The sequence below is a fragment of the Mustela putorius genome, unplaced genomic scaffold (assembly GCF_011764305.1).
Source record: "Mustela putorius furo isolate JIRA1106 unplaced genomic scaffold, ASM1176430v1.1 tig00003845_pilon_pilon_pilon, whole genome shotgun sequence".
NCBI classification, from domain to species: Eukaryota; Metazoa; Chordata; class Mammalia; order Carnivora; family Mustelidae; genus Mustela; species Mustela putorius.
Genome location: NW_025421998.1, coordinates 22,728,258 through 22,748,800, shown reverse-complemented (window position 1 = coordinate 22,748,800; position 20,543 = coordinate 22,728,258). Strand labels below are relative to the sequence as shown.

At 36.8% G+C, this 20,543-nt stretch overlaps 1 protein-coding gene across 5 annotated transcripts in view; it reads left to right on the top strand.

The window, feature by feature from the left end:
• MAGI2 (membrane associated guanylate kinase, WW and PDZ domain containing 2) overlaps positions 1-20,543 on the top strand; it is a 1,343,119-nt gene that overhangs the window by 860,089 nt on the left and 462,487 nt on the right. For all 5 annotated transcript variants that reach the window (XM_045089715.1, XM_045089714.1, XM_045089718.1 and 2 more), the window contains one exon: positions 14,281-14,491. In XM_045089715.1, the coding sequence (XP_044945650.1) occupies positions 14,281-14,491 (211 nt within the window). The remainder of the gene's footprint in view (positions 1-14,280; positions 14,492-20,543) is intronic.

The following is a 20,543-nucleotide window of genomic DNA, read 5'->3' as shown; positions in this document are numbered from 1 at the left end:
TCTCAGCGGATTTCATGACACTGTATTTTGTTATATTTGTCCTTCACTGAATTTGTGGCTGCAGTGTTAGATGAAACAGCTGTACGTCATCTGAGAGAACCTGCCTTTAAACTGATATTTAAAATTCATATCCCCAGGAAACCTTTCCTTGACATTAACCTCATCTATATTTAGACACCCTTATCTTGTTAGAGTTGACATCCGGCCCCATAGCTTCAAATACCATAGATTTACCTGCAGCCTTCACTTTTCTCTTGTGTTCCAGGGCCATATTTCTGACTACTGCCCACTGGACTGCCCCTCCTGTGCATTTCTATAGCAACTTAACTGCAACATTCCTCTTAAATTCTTCTCATGTAAAACAAGCAAATCAGTTCATAAAGGCCGTTACTTGATTTTTCAAATTCTTGTTTTCACCCACATAGCTCAGACTTCTTTGATACTTCTTTCCCCTAGCCTTGCTATATATTATTGGCTATAAAAATCCCTGGGCCTGTAGTTTTTATCTCTTTTTTCCAAATATCACTATCCTAGATTGCTGCCTTATCACCTCCTTTGTGGACCACAGTCCCCTAATGGATCTCCACTCCTCCAGGCTCCATTCCTATCAGATTGCCTGTTATTCTTCTATCAATTAAAGATTCTTGAACCAGCACTTGATCATGCAACTATCCTTGCCTAAACTTGGGCGAACTCCATTTAAAGTGCTCCAAACTCCTTGGGCAACCCCTCAGGTCATCCCACATTTGACTGCAACATCTCTTAGCTTTTGTCCCCATCTTCCCATCTCCCACTCCCCCATCTCTTCTCTGGTCCTTACTCCATCCTCATAAAAAGCCTACATCTGTTTGATACCTGTTTGACAAGGCCTTCTCTACACTGTAACCTCCTATTCTTTTAGTCAAAATTCAATAAAAATGTTGATATTCCCAAGAAATCACTTGTTGACTCCCATAATGAAAAGGTGAAACTGCCCATCTCTGAATTATTGAAGTACAAGTTTACACTCTTCATTCATTTGGAAGACATTGATTAAGCTGGTACTTGTAGCTGACTTTTCATAACGTGTGTGTCTGGCACGCCCACCTACATTGTAAACATTGCTAGGACAAGGGCTACTTTTATTTTTTTGTTTACCCATGTCAGTGATTAGTATAGGTCTTCAAATATTTGAAGAACTTGTGAATCTTTATTTTTTTAGTCAACCTAACCTCTAGAGAATGTCAGAGTTTTACATGAGTAGCTCTACTTCATACTCATTTTACACTGCTTAGTATCTTCCTCGTGCACCGCATTTAAGTTTAAAAGATATAACATTCCTGATCTTACATTCCAGCAAAAGTTATTTGGTAACTAAGGAAAATGATGTAGAATTACATTTGAAAATGTGTATTCTTAGAGATGAGATGATTTCTCTGTGAAAATACCAAAAATAGGTGGATGTTGGATCACTATATTGTACACCCAAAACTAATATAACACTATAGGCTAACTGTGCCAGAACTAAAATAAAATACAGAATAGGTGGATAATAAGTAGATAGTTTTGTGTTTTGTTTTGTTTTGTTTTTAAGATTGAACTTTTCTGAAGAAAAGAAAGTCCTATAAACCACAGTAATTGGGTTAAGCTTTCTTGGATTGCTTTTATTTCATGAATTATCTGCTAAACTTTTCCGGAAAGTAATTCACTATTATATTGTAACTTCCCCTCACTAGCTATTAGTAAGCCTAGTGCAAGGAATTAGAATGCACATATATTTTAAAGGCAGCTAAATCTCTCTGTTAATACACATACACACACAATGCCAGGAGGAACAGGGTCCGTGAGAGCTACCTTCGCCAACAAAGGGAATACAGTATGTGTACACAGAGCTGCCTTCTCCAGGCCCCCAAGCCCGCAATTAGTGCAAATGAACTGCCTCTCCCAGAGAGCAAACAGAGTGTCCCTTATGTGATCACCGAGTGTCCTCAGCAATGATCTCAGTTCACCATTAGGGACCCACATCCAGGTCCTGTGCTGCTTGGCACGCTGACTGTGTATGCACCATCAGTCCTGGTTCTGTGAATGAGGTCCTGTCACTGTCAAAAGAATTATGTCCTCCATAGTGAATCTCGCTGTTTTCCTGTGAATAATAGCCCACTCTGAAACCACCCCAAAGCCTAGCCCCTGCTTATTTTTCTGTGGGTTCACAGAGACTGTGATGTGTGTATCCACTCAGATCTTTATCTTTTTCTTTTCTTTTTTCTTTTTCTTTCTTTCTTTCTTTCTTTGAGGAGGAAGCTTGATGTTATGATCTTATTCCCAAACACTGTATTAGGTTTTATCTTTGCTTTGGAGGGGCAAATTTTGGGGACTATTTTAAATTAATCTTCTAAAATTAGATATTTCATTTATGAATAAGGGGCATCCTTTCTTAAAAGGATGGTTTAGAAAGTTAGAAGTGCCCTGATTGTCAAATGTTCTGAGTATCTGGGTGTGATTATAAAGTAATGAGGCAGTCATTTTAAAGCTCTTGCTTAGGCACGACAGTAGTAATTGTAACTACAGCACTGGGGAAATGCTGAAATCGTGATCCGGTTCAGGAATGTCACTTCAAATCAAAGCCGACTCGCTGTGCTGTTAAACTGAAAGCAGCGCGAAATTTGAACCTCTTCATGCCCTCACACTGATTCAGCATTTTGGGGATCTTGTACTCAACCCGTGTGGAGAGTGTTTTTCTACTTCTCTGAGGGTTTGTACAATGTGCATGAGAGATTTGATACACGAATGAGGAGTGAGGGGTAAGAACACCCAGGGTACCCCTCGGGCTGGTGCAGCCCTTGGAGAGAGCCTGAGGACGGTTGGCCATGTTTAAGTGTCTTCACGTTCTCCAGGCACCGATGGAGCTTAATCCTATTTCTCATTATAGCCATCCATTCTCTCTAGGTCTGCTTTTCGCTCTGTGTTCCATTGCCTTGTCTCATATTTCTCCTCGTAAGAGGTGATTATAATTGCGGTGTGAAATCTAGCTACTTTATTGCCAGACAAAGAGTGCGGTAGTTATTTCTGGCTGGGGGTGGACTTCATTCCTGAAGAGGGAAGGTCCCTGTGCGTGCTCATTCCTTCCACAGAGCTCCATTGCGGGGCATCGGACCTCTTCTTTTTCCTCCTAATTGACTTCTTGCTCTCATCAAACTCTATCTTGACTCCAATTTGGCCCTGAAGAATAGCAGTTGAATTAGCAAGATCAAAATGAAAGTCTTCTTTTTCTCTTTCAGAACCTTGGATATTCATAAAACTTTGCAAGGCAATGTTATGTTTTATATAGCACTGAGTCTTCTGGATTTTTTTCAGAATTTTGAAAGCCAGATCTAAATGATACTGCACACTTACATCCTCTGTTTCTCTTCGTATCTTGCTTTGGTCTTTGATATTTTCAGTACTTGTATCAGTTTCTCTTACCCCAAAGTTAGTTGAGGGTTTGGGGGACTGGTTTCTATATGATAAACATCTTTTGAATGCATGACGTTATTAAAATCATTTCACATATACTGTTTCAAAGCTATGAGGATTCATTTTATTGCCATTATTCCAGTCTACTTTTATTAAAATGTGAAAAAAATATTGCAGAAAGAAGAAAATATGCTAATCAAGGCAGCTCTTCTCCCCTGTTAATGGGAAATAATTCCCTCTACTAATCTTCCTAGTGAGTCTTTACAATTTAGTTTTTTATATCTTGGATTTTTTTACCTTGTCATCTTCTAATCATAGTCCTTGACTCTTCAATTTTCCTAATTTTACATTTTGTTCTTTTAGTGCTCCAAAGAACCTATAACCAACTGAGGGTTTCAAATAGAGATGAAAAATAATTTTGAGGTATTAAAAATGATTTATTAGTAATGCACATTTTCCTGGTTAGCCCCCTGAATGGATGAGAAGCAATTTGGCTACAAATATTACAGACAAAAAGTCATTTCTTTACAGGACTGGGAATTTCTGCTTCCTCAGTTGACATATTCAAAAATCAGAAGCATAGTTAACTGTTACCCTAACTTTACTCTAACTCTTTCCCTAGTTCTGTTCTCATATTTTATTCCGGATTTTATATATATATAAATTATCACTGTGTCTAAGGTCCACCCCTTCATTTGCATACCTTATATGAAAAGAATTTATATGCACTCTTGATGGGAATGGAAACTTGCAGCCACTATGGAACTCAGTATGGAGGTTCCTCAAGAAGTTGTAAGGAGAACTACCCTATAATCCAGCAATTGCACCACTGATTTACCAAAAGAACACAAAAACACTAATTCACAGGGAAACATGCACCCCAATGTATATAGCAGTATTATCTACAATAGCCAAATAATTGAAATGACCCAAGTATCCATCGACTTATGATTAGAAGAAAAAGATGGAATGGAATATTCCATTGGAATATTCCTCAGCCATAAGAAAGAATGAAATCTTGCAATTTGCATTGATCTGGATGGAGATAGAGAATATTAGGCTAAGCAAAATAAGTCAGTCAGAGAAAGACAAATACCTGTAATTTCACTCATATGTGGAGTTTAGGAGAGGGAGCAAACCAAGAAACAGACTTTTTAACTATAGAGAACAAACTGATGGTTACCAGAGGGGAGGTGGGTGGGGGGACGGGTTAATGAGGTGATGGGAATTAAGGAGTGAACTTGTGATGAGCATCAAGTATTATATGGATGTGTTGAGTCACTGCATTATATACTTGAAACTAATATTATACTGTATGTTAGCTGGTAGAATTTAAATTAAAACAACAACAACAAAAACTTAGGCAATGCACTTTTTTTTTAGAACTTAGAAACACTAGCAGAACTAAGTAAAAAACAAACACAAAGAAACAAAACCCACTACCTAAAAGTTGGTAATCAGTGTACTCAGAAATTTATCTGAAGGAGCAGAAAAATAATCATCTTTACGAACAGGACTGCTGTAGCACTGGGAGTAGAAACAGACAGAAACCTACTTTGTATCGTATTTTCCCTTTGTATGTTTGGATTTTGTCCATGTGCGTATTTTAGTACATCAAAAAAAGTAATTAGTTTTTCCAATGGTGAGCAAAAATTCACTAATCATTCAGTGTCAACATTTTAGCACCCATATTTTGATTCCTCTTTTGGTTTCAGACGGTTTTGGAAAATCAGTGAGAGCATTCTGTGAGCAATAAGCTCTCATCTGGACTTTTGATCAGCGGCTACATAGAGTGCCGGTGACCACTGCATGACTGCTGTCTTTCTGGGGATGGAATGCCCTCCACGCCTCACTATAGGATATGATCTGTAGTAGGGCCAAAATGGAACATCGCTTGCAATGGCATTTTTCCCTTAGTCAGCTATGAAGCGTTCATTCATGTACAAAACCCCATGATGCAAATTTTAACTAAAAACCTAAACTTCTAGAAGCAAAGGGAGGGTCATGCTCTAGCAGCCGCCACCACCACCACCAGGAAAATACAGCAAGACCTCGGATCCATAGGAACAAACTTTTTTATGAGGTTGCTGAGTTGGCAAGAAAGCAAGAGAAATCTTCAAGCCCCACCCCATCTATGGCCATGGTTCCTACCACAAATGAGCAGAAACCAATGTGGGGAGCCATCTGTTATAAACAGACTTGAAAACCATGGGTGCCCTGGGAATATATGAGGAGGCTAAGCCTTGGGCTAATCGAGAATTGGGAAGCCAGATCTCTGAGTCTGCGTTAAGTGTGTACCCTCAGTGGTGCCAGCATGTTACTAAGTTGATAGCTCAGGAGCAGTGCCTCATGCTCAATAAAATCAAATGCAAAATTCTGTAGGAAGTAATCCAGAACTTGAAAAAAAATGGTATGGATTATTATCTGAGAGTTATTTTTCCTCCTTTAAATCACTTAACCCCACAACATGTCTCAATGGAGAAAAAAAATTCAATTTATGTGTACACTTTTAAAAAGGGAAATGTTAGTTTCATGTGTATCTTTTTCTCTCTTTTTTAGTGACTACATTTAAAAAAATATCTAATATCTTTAAAATTATGCAGACTTGATCACACTTCTTGTTTCTGTCAAGAGAGACCATTTGGGTTGCTTGACTGATTTAACTATGCAATTTATTTCATATTTTAAGTAATGGAATTCACTGATAATAGTATATGACATTGACTGAACACCTACTATGTTCTGATAGTATACTGCTCTAAGCTGTTTCTATGCATGTCACATATAATGCTTATAGGGAAGAAATGTTATTATTCCCATTGTATAGTTAAGGAAATTGAGTGTTTAAATAACTTGCTCAACATCACACTGTAAAGCACAGATTCAAACCCAGGCAGTCTGACACCAGCCTTAGCAATTATGTTCTATTTCTTCCTTGTGAAGTGCGTTTTCTGCTACCTGAGAATCACTGAATAGAAAGCAAAAGAAAAAAATTACCTCAAATTATCCCTATTCTCTTTTCTTATTAGGTACAAATATGTTCCTCATTTTTTTGTGTGTGTTAAATGTTCTCTAGCTATGCTTATTCCCAAGGAAATAATATGAGTACAGCAGAAAAAATTATTAGATTTATTAAAATTTGTCACATAGTCATTAGAAATATAAATCACAGAGCTCTCACAGGGTAAAACAAATTTTGGAAATTCAAATTTTATGACTGTTTGAGAAATAAAATCAACAATTTCCTGGGTAGCTTAAAAACATTATTTTCCCTCATTTTGAAGGATGGCAATTATAGAAAGCTCAACATTAACTATATGCATAGACTATGTCAAGTGAAAATATGGATAAGGGATAAAATAGGCATTTTTCTTGAAATGGTTTTATCTTGGTTTCTGATTATTCTTAATAAAACTGAGTGGGAACATTCAAAGCCATGGCTTTCTGATTTATCATTAGTCTTTCATCTGAAAGGCAATCTGTTAGATACTGCTAGGGCAGTAAACATGTAAGCAAGTGAAATGGCCGCCGTACATATTGTTCTATCTCAAACCTTAGACTGGACCAGAGCTATAGGATTTATGTGAGCTGGACTGAATGCAAAAATGCATACATTTAATTCTCTTCCAATTAAATGGCTTTCAGTCCCTCTACAATGTATACAGATATTTGAGTTCTTCTGAACTTCTTATGGGAAGAAGAAAAGCATTTGCTAAATTCAACAAACATCATTAGGGTAGGATAGTGGAAAAAATTATATTTCTTAATTCTTCATAACAGTAAAAGTGTACATAAAAGTGTGTTTTTTATAGGTCCTCATTTCATTCACATAAGAATGTGCATTGTCAATGTCTGTTTTTGTGCCTCAGTGTTGGTGTAGAGTTTCTAGGAAATTCAACAGATCTGGTGAAAGAGAAATTTTTTTCATCATTACCATTCTTTTAAAAGAGGTGTTGCTTCTTGATTGAAATATTCTTTGATTCTATTGTTAGTGAAACAAAACAAAGCTTGCCTTGCTCTTGTTTGCAAGGCATCCAAGTGACCTAGAAATGTAAAATGAAATGCTCAAAAAACGCCAGTGTTTGATAAAGTCTGTTCACTTCAGCAGCAAGCATCTTAGGGAAAAAATTACATTTAGATATCCAAAAAAATTCATGTTTAGATTTAACAATAAAGTCATGCTGAAAAATATGTCTTAGGAGTCAAAAAGGACAATTCTACATGACTACTTCTAATCAAGAAATAGCTTCGCACCACTATAAAACTAAAATATATGCATAGATTATTTGGCTCCCTCTTAGTTAAAATTTAAATAGTCTAGGTCTTCTCAAACTTTAGATCTTACACAAATGAGATTTGTATGAGGGCACATTTGCATCCATGCTTGTCTAAGCTGAACTCCACGAGAGGAGAGGAGTGCTAACACATGCACCCTTGGTTGCCAGGTAAAATCTGTTCTTTCCCATCCTTTTATTAATAAAAATCAGTTTGGATGGTACACCAGATAATGTAATATATTTCAATGCTAAGAAGAAAGGAGCTATAAGCCATTAAAATACATTAGATAGACTTAAAGGCATATTGAAGTGGAAGAAGCCCATATGAAAATGTGTGCATCATATGACATTCTGGATAAGACAAAACTATGGATGTAAAAACATCACTGTTGTTGCCAGGAGTTAGAGGGGAGGACAGGATGAATAGGCAGAGCAGGGAGGACTTTGGGAGCAGTGAAACTTTGTGTGATATTATGATAGTGGATACATGTCATTACACATTGGTCCAAACCCATGAATTATATCACTCAGAATGAATCCTAATTTGATCTATGGTCTTTGGATGATAATGCAAAGACTATGCATGGGGTTGAGCAAAGAGCCTATGGGGAATCTCTGCCAAACCAAAATAATTTTGCTGTAAACTTAAAATTGCTCTAAAAAATAGTGTATTAAAAAAATCTATTCTGTTCTTAATGGGTACATTCTCAGTTACTTTTACAATACCCAACATATCTGATTAAAAAAATAATAATTATAAACCTCATATAGAAGGAAGGCATAATCATATTATCCAAAATGTAACAAAGTTATCTTCTATTTTCCTTACTAAGCAGGGAAACTATTATGACGTAGCATGAATGTTCAGTGAATTGTAAGCTGAACACACCTAATATACTATGTAATTAGTTGAATTGTGGGTCCCCCCCCTTTCTGCAATTTATATATTGAAGTCCAAACCACCAGAATCTCAGAATGTGCACTTCTTTGGAAATAGGGTCATTTTAGAAGCAGTTAGTTAAAATGAAGTCACACTGGAGTAGGGTTGGCCCCTGATCCAGTATGACTGGTGTCCTTATAAAAAGGTGAAATTGGTCGGGGCACCTGGGTGGCTCAGAGGTTTAAGCCTCTGCCTTCAGCTCAGGTCATGGTTCCATGGTCCTGGGATGGAGCCCCGCATCGAACTCTCTGCTCAGGAGGGAGCCTGCTTCCCCCCACCCTCTGCCTGACTCTCTGCCTACTTGTGATATCTCTCTCTCTGTCAAATATAAAATAAAATAAAATAAAATAAAGAATTTCCAACTTAAAAAAAAAAAAAAGGTGAAATTGGGACACATGTCCCAAGTACATGTACCAGCTATATGAAGACTGGAGCTATGCTACTATAAACCAAGTAACTACCAGAAGCTAGCAGAGAGGTCTGGAATAGGTCCTTGTGTAGTGCCTCCAGAAGGACCATGGCCCTGTCAAACCCTTAATCTAGGAGGTCTAGTCTCCAGAACTCTGAGATAATACATTTCTATTTTATAAGCCATCCAGTCTTTGATATTTGTTATGAAAGCCCTACCAAACTAATACATGCCATTTGGACCACATTCTCCGTGACTGCCCCACTGCCTATCCTAGTGCCTGTCACTTAGTAGGGTCTCAACAAATATTTAATGAATTAATTAATACCACTGCCTTGGTAACAGAAGCAACACAATGCCAGTTCCTTCTCCACTTGGGTGCTCAATGTTGGAATTCCTCACACAGCTCCCTTACATATCCTTATCTCCATGTGCTATATTGACATCCTAGAAATTTGTATATAACTATTTTGTGTCATTGAGTATCACTTAATAAATCATTACCATAGTACTCTATTGAGTTTCCCAGAGTTGGGGGAGACCCTTCCTCTCTACCCACCTTGTTGCCTTGCATCTCAAAGAAAATACTTAATTTGCACCCAAGTGGCACCTTATCTTAGCTCTGCTCAGAAGAGGTGGAGTGAGTTACCTGACTGATGCAGCTTAGAAGCATATCCACTTAGCTCAACTCCTCTTTTCATTCCTCTTAATATTCTACATTCATCCTCTGAGAATAGGTTCTGCCCCTGTGTGGGAAGCCTACCTTGGTTCCGTGCTGCCTGTGGGTACATTAGCGTGATTCTGGGTCTTACCAGAAACCCTTGGCTCTCACCATACACCGCATCTCTAGATTAGCCTTTACAAATAGTGAATATGAGAATGTTATGGTTGTCTATTTGCCTTACTCATTTTTTTGCTCTATTTTGTTCAGCTAGAGAAAGCTACTAATTACTGGTTACAACCCAGTTCATAGTAGCCTCATAAAATTCTTTTCTTCTCCCCCATTAAGCTCTTGTCAAGTATCTTGCATATTGTAGGTATTAAATTCATGTTTGCTAGTACAATGATTGATCCATTAAATAAGAATAAAGGAATGAATGAATAAATATCAGACAAACTGAGAGAACTTGGCACCATAATCTCTGGCACATCGATAAATATAACTATAGACATCTCCAAAGACTCTAGATTTTAGTCAAAGAAAAAAGTATATTTGTTCATAACTACACTTCTTGAATGGATTCTCTGTTGGCCTATGATGTATTTTCTTTGCACTGATTCTTTAATCCATTCCAACCTGGCTTCCCCACCCACCATTCCACTATAACAACTACAATAACTGATAGCTAATGTCGCCAGTGACCTCCATGCTCTTAAATTCAGTAGATTTTATGCCCTCATCTGGCTGGACTATTTAGAAGCTTTGGCCACAGGTTTCCTCCTCATTGCCCTTTGCTTGGCTATTTTAATGGCATGAGAATCTACTGGTTTTCCTATTAATTCCCTGGCTGCTCTTCCTGATCATTCTCTCACTGACCATTAAATGTGAGAATTCCTCAGACAGCTGCTCTAGGGATCCTCATTTCTTCTTGCTGCACTGTCTTTTCGAGGCAATTTCATTCACTTCTCTGGCTTAAATTTTAATTGAGTCTAGTCATATATTGTTGTCTCTTGAATTGATTCTCTCCAGCCAAGAACTCTCTGACATGACATCTGCATTGTGAATCTGGCAATGGAACTCTGTCTCACTGTGCTCAAAACTATACCCATACTCTCCCCAGACACCCTGGCACCCCTGCATAGTCCTGTGCCTCCTCTCATATTTCCTATTTCATGAATAGCTTTGCTACCCACCAGGTTTACCATGATGTCGAAATATTTTTTCAGTCCACTTCCACTTTTTTTTTTCCATCCCCAGGCCACCATTATCTCTTGTCTAGAACACACAAATAACTTCCCACCAACCTGTAAATACCTACTTTTGCCATTCTCAAATCCCCAGAACAGGTAAGGGGATCTTTGTGGAGAACGAAAATCTAATTGTGCAATCTCCTTGATTAAGATACATCAATGCCCTCTCACTGCTTTTAAGATATAGTCCCAAATTCTGAGCATGCCCACTAAGACCTTGACTAATTCAATCCTTGTTTATTTTTCCTCCGTTACCTTCTTCTGGAAAAAAGTCTCTTGCCTTCTTTTTCAGGTTTCAGGTTGACAGAACATTGAGAAAAAAGGGCTTTCCTTGACTTTTTATGTAAAATTAAGTGAGTGCATACACAAAATATACCAGCTTTCACTGGGAAAGCATTCATCACACTTAAGCTTGTTTAAAGACTACACATCCTGATATTTTGAGGTCCACAAGAGCAGAGATCATGCCTCTCATGTTCATTTTTCTGTCCTCAGTCCCCGACAACAATTGAGTGCTTAATAAATATTGATTAGATGAGTATTGAATGAATGAATGAATGAGTATTTCAGAACATGGCCTTGCATTTTAACTTTTCAAACACAACACGACATTTGGAAATACCTGAGAACAGTGTATTTGGGCATTGATAATTCCATGTAATAATGTATAGCAATGAGAATCTAAAGGGAGCAATGGTACCCTTTTTGCTGCTTCTTTCCTACACATTTACAAAGGTCAATTCTGTATGAGGAATCAACTGGAAGACTTCATCAATAAGGGCATATTCTTTTAACAAAACTATGAAAGCTTGTAATGTATTTTTGTGCTTTCCAGTTCCTAAAGGTGCCTTAATATGGCCTTGGAGATTGATGCCTGTAGGGAAAACATTGAACTAAGAAATGGATTGAGACAAATTTGGAATTCTATTTTAATTACTTCATTGTAAATTATCATTATTACTTTTTAAAGTTACAAAAGTAATAGCCAAAGAATGCAAAGATACATAAAGAAAACTTCTTCCACCCATCTAAATTTACTATCCTTAAGCAATCAAAGTTGACAATCTGTTGTACATCTTCCATCCTTTTTCATGCTCATATATTATATACAAAACTATATGCGTATATCTAAGGGAACTCGGTATTTGCTTATTTTTTTAAAAATAGGATTAACAATATATGTTCTCTGCAACTTGGATTACTCTTTGAATAGTAATGATGAGCATCTTTTCCAACTCAATAGATATACATTTAATTCATTGAGTTTTTTTTTTAAGATTTTATTTATTTGAGAGAGAGTGAGAGAGAGTACATAAGAGTGGGGAGGGTCAGAGGGAGAAGCAGACTCCTGATGAGCAAGGAGCCCGATGCTGGCCTCGATCCCAGGAACCTGGGATCTTTACCTGAGCCGAAGGCATATGCTTAACAACTGAGCCATCCAGGTGCCCTAATTCATTGTTTTTAAACTATAGTTGCCCATCATAATGGTAACCACATTCTTAATCATATTCTCATAGATATTCAAACCATTTTCAGGGCTTTCTTACTACAAATACTGCATTGCCTATTGTTACATATGTGTTCTTATACCACACTGCCTTTATTTCTAGAGGATACAGTCTTAGAGTGAGATTACTGGCTCAAAGTATATGAGCACTTGTATATTTATATTTTTAATGTTAATAGCTATTCATTATGTTTCCAAGTGATTGTAGAAGTTCATATGTGTGAGTTGGCTCCCCTATCCTCACACAGACATCTATCAATAGGACTCTCTTTCCGGTTTCTGGGTTAAGCTGTCTCTGCCACACCCTCGGTGGTGGGGAAGCCATAGTGACTCACGGCCCATCTACTGGTTCTCTATTCTTAGTTACTTTCTAGGTCTCCCACTGGGGCATACTTGGACTTTTGGATGACATCCATAGTATAGGAGAGTCTTGAAAGTGGTATTTGACAATTTTAAAAAAGATTCACAGATGAAAGATCTCATGTTCTTCTGTTCTCTTTCCTTTGTAAGTAATCATGTTTCTTCAGTGCAGGGACTTCTAACATTGCTTTTTAACACTGGAGTTTGAAAATTTTACATAGATGTGTTTAGGAGTCTATATGTTTCATTAATCTGGCATCAGATTCAGTGAACAATTTCAGTCTGCAAACTCAAGCATTTCTTCATCTTAGGTAAATTTTCTCCTATTTTTGTTGTTGTTGAGTTATTATTTCCTTTCTATGTGTTCCTTTCCTCATTCTGGAGCTTGTGCTATTTACATGGGACTCTTGGGTCTCTCCTCCAAGCTGGTTACTCTTAAGATATGTATCTTCTTTAGGTTTTAGTCTCTTGTATTAGTTTTCTATGGTTTCTGTAACAAATTACCACAAATGTAATGGCTTAAACAATATAAATTTACTGTCTTACAGTTTTGTAGGTTAGAAGTCTGAAGTGGGACTGGGTGGGCTAAAATCAAAGTGTCAAGAGGACTGTGTTTCTTTCTAGAAGCTCTAGGATTAAATCCATACCCTTGCCTTGGCAGCTTCTAGAGGCCAGTCACATTTCTTGGTTTGTGGTTGGTTGGTCCCCTTCTTCTATCTTCAGAGCCAGCAAAATTACATCTCTTTGCTCATACTTTTTTTATTTTTTTTAAGATATTATTTATTTATTTGACAGAGAAAGAGATCACAAGTAGACAGAGAGGCAGGAAAAGAGAGGGGGGAAGCAAGCTCACTGTTGAACAGAGAGACCGATGTGGGGTTCGATCCCAGGACCCCGGGATCATGACCTGAGCCAAAGGCAGAGGCCTAACCCACTGAGCTACCCAGGTATCCCCTCTTTGCCTGTTCTTGAGTGTCACGTCTCCCTCTGACTCTCCTCTTCTGTCTTCCTATTACACTTTTAAGGACCCTTGTCATTACTATGAGCACCCCCCGCCACTCCCCAAATAACTGAAGATAACTCCCAATCTCAAGGTCCTTAATTTAATCAGATCTGGGAATTCTTTTTCACCGCATAAGGTAACATTCACATGTTTCAAGAGGTAGGACATGGACATCTTTAGGGAGTCATTATTCTGCCTGCCACACCTGTATTAAGAAATGGTCCTCCAGTTCAGTAATCAGTAGTAATAAGAGGAAGGATAGACAGGAATGATGAGTGAAAGGGAACTTAGCTAGGCCTAGAGATGATTTTCAGAGCTGTTTGCAGCAATGCTTTTCCTATTAGCTTTCACAGAGCTTATTTTCCGGTGCCCCATGCTCCACACTCACTGACAGGTTGCCGTGGCTAGAGTGACTAACCACACGCTCTCATTCTCTTGTAGAATCCAGTGAACATGAAGACAAGAGTGCAGGTGCCTCAGGAGAGACACCCTCCCAGCCTTATCCTGCACCAGTATACAGTCAGCCCGAGGAGCTGAAGGAGCAGATGGATGACACTAAACCAACTAAACCTGAAGAGAATGAGGAGTCAGACCCATTGCCTGATAACTGGGAAATGGCCTATACAGAGAAGGGTGAAGTCTACTTCATTGAGTGAGTTTCACACATTTCTTTCCATATTGCTATAAAGACCGTAACAGTATACTAGTGATGCAGTACATAGAGATGTGGTCAAAATAAAATACTGAGTTTTATTGTTTCTGGTATGAGCTTCCTTCTTTGTAAGAGAATAGTGGACAGTGCCTTAATGCAATTACATTACACTATAGATTACTGCTATAAATCAAAGAATGAATTAAACAGTTACACTATAAAGTGTGTTACAATCATGGCTGAAAAGGCAAATCTCTATGTGATGTTACTATTGAGTTAGAAATAATCTACCTATCATGGGAAATGCTTACTCTACTCTTTAAAGACCTCTATATAGTCCAAATGAGTTTAATGCCATCTTTTAACTAAAGATGCTGGAAGCATCTACCATGGTGTTCAGTGATGCAGCCATTTAGAGCAAAATACTTAAATGTCATGAAAGACAACATTTTGAGCATTTCATGCAGAGGTCAAATGTCAATAAAATTATTTAGTTTTGTATCTGTAACTATATATCACACTTACTTTTATTAATTTCATTTTTTTTTTGCTTACCATTTTTATGACTTCCCAAGGAAACTGAAATGCTAATCTTGAACTCCCTGGTGATACTGACTCATTCTAATCTTTTCTTGCCTTCTGGATTTTTTTTTCTAAAAAAAGAAATTTATATATATTTTATTAACAATACTGACTATATTTCCGTTTTCTTATCTTCTAAGAGTAGAACCACTCTTTTTTAAAAAAAAAGTCCTAAATTGGAGATATCAGCACAAAATTAAATTGTTGATGTAAATAAGACAATCAAAATATTCACTAGGAGAAATAAAAACTAAAAATATTATAAATGAACAATGCTTATTCCCTCTAACAAGACTCAAACAGAAAAATTAATAGAACTTGAGGTTTTCAGTGCTGAATGTAGATAAAAAATATGTAAACTCTGATTATTCAAGAAAAAAATATTAAAACTGGATTTTCTTCTGCAACCTGGAGTGATTTGTGACTTAGATCTCCATAGGCAGAACTCAGTTGTGAAATTGAAATGTTACCACATGCCAATATTTAATTCTCATGTGAAGGTGGGAACTTTGATACATGTGGCCAAGGGAATATATAATGAGGTAATTACTTGGTGTGCTTCTTGACTCCAGCATGGGATGAGAAATGCAGTTTTTTGCTGAAAATGAATCTCTACCACTCACCTTTTGACAGATCTTGTAAATTTAAAAAAATTATAAGAATCTCTTGCATTATTTTTTATTGTTATAATCAGTGACCCATAGACATCTTTTATCAACTAATTAGAAAAGAAGGAGTCATATGGAATTTTTCAAATGTTCAAAAGTATTTAAATCTAAAAACATAACGTTGTTATTGATAGGTACAGCACAGAGCCACTCAAAGTATAAACACTAGATGTGAGTTCACATGCTGATGTTCAGGAAAATTGGTATTCAGAAGAAGGAGAATAATAATATACACATGTTTATTATATAATACAGGAAGAGTAAGGGTATGTATATGGAAATAATAAAAGAAAACCAGCGTGACAAGCTGATTAAAGAACAGTTTCCTTACAAGCTTTCCAATAATGCAATTATAAAAATCTTTGTGATTACAAAATAATCTTTTCTCTTTGAAATAGTGTCAGATTTTGGGACTGTGAAGAAAAGGGACTTTGAGAGACAGAAGTTGTGCTCCTGGTATATAGTAAATGATAAGGCTCTGTCAGGGCTTGGAAGAATCTACCAAAATGATTTTATTAATACTTTAGTGAGTCATCCAATGTTAGAGTTCAAAGATCCATAAAATTTTGTATCTGTTCTTGAATTTATTGTTGAGATTTATTGTGCAAATTGGAGAAGAGAGAGATATAATTATGAATGATCAGTAAACAACTAAGTTCTGAGTTTTGTGATGCTATTCACAAAACTTAGCACAGATTTAAGTAATAAAAGGAGGCATCATAGGAAGGTAAGGTCACACAGACTTGGCAATGTATAGACACAGCATTCCAAGGATAGGAACCCAGTCCCTGGGCTTACTGGGGATATGAGAAGACCTAGTGACCCTACTAGAGAATAGGTATTTGTTGTTGAATCCTGTGAAATGATTGCTCTGTTTCTATTTTGCTATATCATTAGCGCTTTTGAAAGACAGGCAGAGGGTTTTTTTGTTTATCTTCAGGGAAGAATGAATGAGCAGAGGAGAAGGTATAGGTTGAGGTGGAAAATTAAGACACAAAAGAGGAGACGATACATTTTGGCCAGAAAACTGGTGGGGGCGTAGAGGGTGGGGTGAGGATTCACTCAGAAGTTAGGAAAGTGAAGCCTTAAAAATGAAGTTAGGAAAATTGAGACTGAAGTGTGACAGGAAGGAGGTTCTTATGGAAGTCAGGAGGTACCCTGCACCCCTCCCTTCCTCTAGGACCAGTCCAAGCCACATCTTTCCTGTCTTGAAAAAGTCACCTTTGAATCTCAAGACTCAGTGTGATGAGTCCAAATATCAAACTAGGGAAGGATCAGTATCTTCATCATGTGGTATCTCATCTCCAACTATGACCAGGTGCACCATGGTTTCCTTTCTCTCTGCCTACATTTCTTTCCCTCTGATTTACTTTTCCCTCCCTTTTCACTGATTGTCTCCTGACTGCTTTCACTCTTTCCTCTGGAATGCCCCTTCATTCCCAATTACACTTGGACACAATCAGCTTCAACCCACCATCACTGACCTGTGAGTACCTTTGCTGTTGAAATAACAATGAATTCTTCTGTGAATATTAAGGGCCCTTGGAAACAGTCTGATAGAGCAGGACCTTGACAGGAGAGGGATCATGATGGGTTAGTAAGGACTTTCTTGGGGACTAAGCCATGATGCACCCAGGAATTTCTAGTCAAGAAACAACAAAAGTACTATTTATAATATAAAGGTTTGCAGTCCTGAGGCAAAGTCAAGGTAAAGAAGACAAAAAGGCAAGTAGAGAAAAGAGAAAGGCAAAACAGATGGAAGGGAAGATCGATGTGTAGGGTAAGGAGAGCTGGCATCAGTGAGAACTTCCCTCTGGTACAAATATTGTGAGAGTCACTTAAAGTAATGGAAGTCTCTCCTGGTAGGCAACACCCCTCATTACATTTCTCTGAATTCTGTCTCCTGTGAAACAAAGATTGTGATAAAACAGAAAACAAGTGAAACAAAGAAAAAGGATCCTGTGGTTCTGTGTATAAAATTTAAATATATGAATATAAATGTCTATTATTTATATTTATACATACACATTTTTTAATAGAAGAAGGGAATTCTACCTTGTTGAAATGTTAGTCCAAATACATCTTTTGTTTTTGAAAAAATATATACATACTGTGGATTTTGAATTAAGATAGCAAGCCATTTCATATTTTTGTCTTCTGTCTAAATATTTTAAAATATTTATTGTTTTATTCAGTATTGCAGAATACTTTATATGTCTCAGTACTTAACAAGTTCTGCCTTTAGAAGATGAGGGGGTTTTTTTTTTGGTTGTTATTTTTGGTACTGAACACAGGGGTCAACTATATTTCCCACACTTTTCAGAACTACTTCCTTTGATGAGTATGTAAAAGCAGATTCATGTTATCATTCACAGTGATATTTAATGAGAAAAAGTGAGTATCTGAGAAAACATTTTTAAACAGTGGAATTTTAAAATGTGTGTGAATGCTCTCTTCTAAATATGCTTTAAAGCACTTATAATGTTTTCTGTTTAGTAGTTTTTGTAAGACTTTGAAGTACATAATTCTGTTTAAACCCAGTCATTTCCTTAATTCTTAACATCATACTCATTAATAATGTCTTTTAAATTACACAGCTTATTAATTGTAAATCAGATTAGTAATAATAGTTTTCTTGACCAGAAAGTCACTGTTCCATAGGCAAAATGTTCCATAAAGCAGAGCTGCCATAGGGTGAATCTGTATTGACCTGCTTTGGAAATCCCACTACATCCCTTCTTTGTTTGGGAGTCAGTTTGGTTAGTGACATAAAAGACACTGCTATTGGGGCACCTGGGTGGCTCAGTGGGTTAAGCCGCTGCCTGTGGCTCAGGTCATAATTTCAGGGTCCTGTGATCGAGCCTCACATTGGGCTCTCTGCTCAGCGGGGAGTCTGCTTCCTCCTCTCTTTCTCTGCCTGCCTCTCTGCCTGCTTGTCATCTCTCTCTGTCAAATAAATAAATAGATAGATAGATAGATAAATAAATAAATAAATAAATAAATTTATTTTTTAAAAAAGACACTGCTATTGTTTTGGCAAAAAATATAATGACAACAGGAACCTATTTGTTTACTACCATCTTTCTGAATGGCAGTGAACACCATGTCATCTTAAATAATAGATTTTTAAAAGCAGGCTTTTGAAACTGAAAATCGGGGTGCCTGGGTGGCTCAATGGGTTAAAGCCTTTGCCTTCGGCTCAGGTCAAGATCCCACCATCTTGGGATTGAGCCCTGAGTGGGCTCTCTGCTCAGCAGGGAGCCTACTTCTTCTTCTCTCTGCCTACTTATGATCTCTCTCTCTGTCAAATAAAAAAATAAAAATAAATTAAAATAAAGAAACTGAAGATCACATCTGGGAAAATGTCGTGACTGTGCATGGTGTCCGAAATCATTGTCCAAGCTGAATTTGCTTTTAAATTCTCAGGAAGACAAACAGATAATCTGTTTCCTCTTGTGTTGCCATTTCTGTATTTCTGTAAGTTTTAAGTAAATTGTAATTACCATTTCAAAAAAATTAAAAACTTTTATTTGTTAAAGAGTAGACAGAATACTTGGGAAATTTGTTGGAGAGAAAAGTAAAACCAATTGTTTGGTATGAAGAACTCCAGATTTCTTATTCTAAGTGCAGCATATCATCACCAGTCCAAAATGTGGTCTGTGCTTACTCTCTCTAATTTGTATTACAAAACAGTAGATATATTGAATTTTTTCATATTCTTTTTTATTTCTGCCTGTGCAAGACTCCAGTCAATCCCCAGACAGTAATATGTTTTAGACAAAACAGTATGCGACTCACACTCATGATATCCCAAACACTATTAATAAAACCTCTCTAAAAAATGTTTTCTAAACACATGAAAGAAAATATGATGGCAAACTCACATAATTCACAAGGTCAGGGGGAATTTGGGGGAATATTGTTTAGGAAATAACTGCTATAGAGGTCATTGACAATAGCTTTCTATGTAGATCACCAATGTATAAATAGAAAAAATAGTAAAACTGTGAAATAATGGAGTCTTGAATGAAAAGGTTCCCACTGTTTACCATTGATTAGATCTGTCCAGTCATTGCCTTTAATCTTCTTTTTGGAAAGATGTTATAAAAGGAAGAGAAATTCTTCTAGAAAATGATGTAACCATCCTGAGGATTTTATTGCCTATAATATAAAATGTATATAATTTAAAATATATGTAATATAAAAAGTCAATTTATATACCTTTAAGAACTAATATTTAGGGGCACCTGGCTGGTGCAGTCTATAGATCATGAGACTCTGGATCATGAGGCCAAGTCCCACGTTGGGTGCAAAGATTACTTTTAAAAAAAAGGAGAGAGCAAACGCTAACATTTATTTTCTAAGTTATATAAAATGTAGTGAGTCTCTAAGTATTGTTTCAACCTATATGACAACTGCTATTGAAATTTTAACATCCAAACACATATTGACTGCTCTCTAAAACTCTAAAACATTTATCTGGACCTTGTTTACCTTGTCCAAAAGATTATGCTTCTCGTAGTCAAACATCATTGACTTTAATATCTGATTATTCTTCTGATGTAGTATTTCCCAGATGAAAATACATTTTACTATCAGTGAAAGACTAAGATTAAGAATTGGCTTGGTAGAAAATATATTATACGTTCATAAAAAAAATTAAAAATTAAAAAAAAAAAGAATTGGCTTGGTAGGAAGACTTTTTAAATTCAATTCATTTGTTACTATTGTAAGTCTATTACTATTTTTAGAGAAAACACAGTGAGGGAATGTGTTTGATAATAAAAGTTTCTTGTGCGACT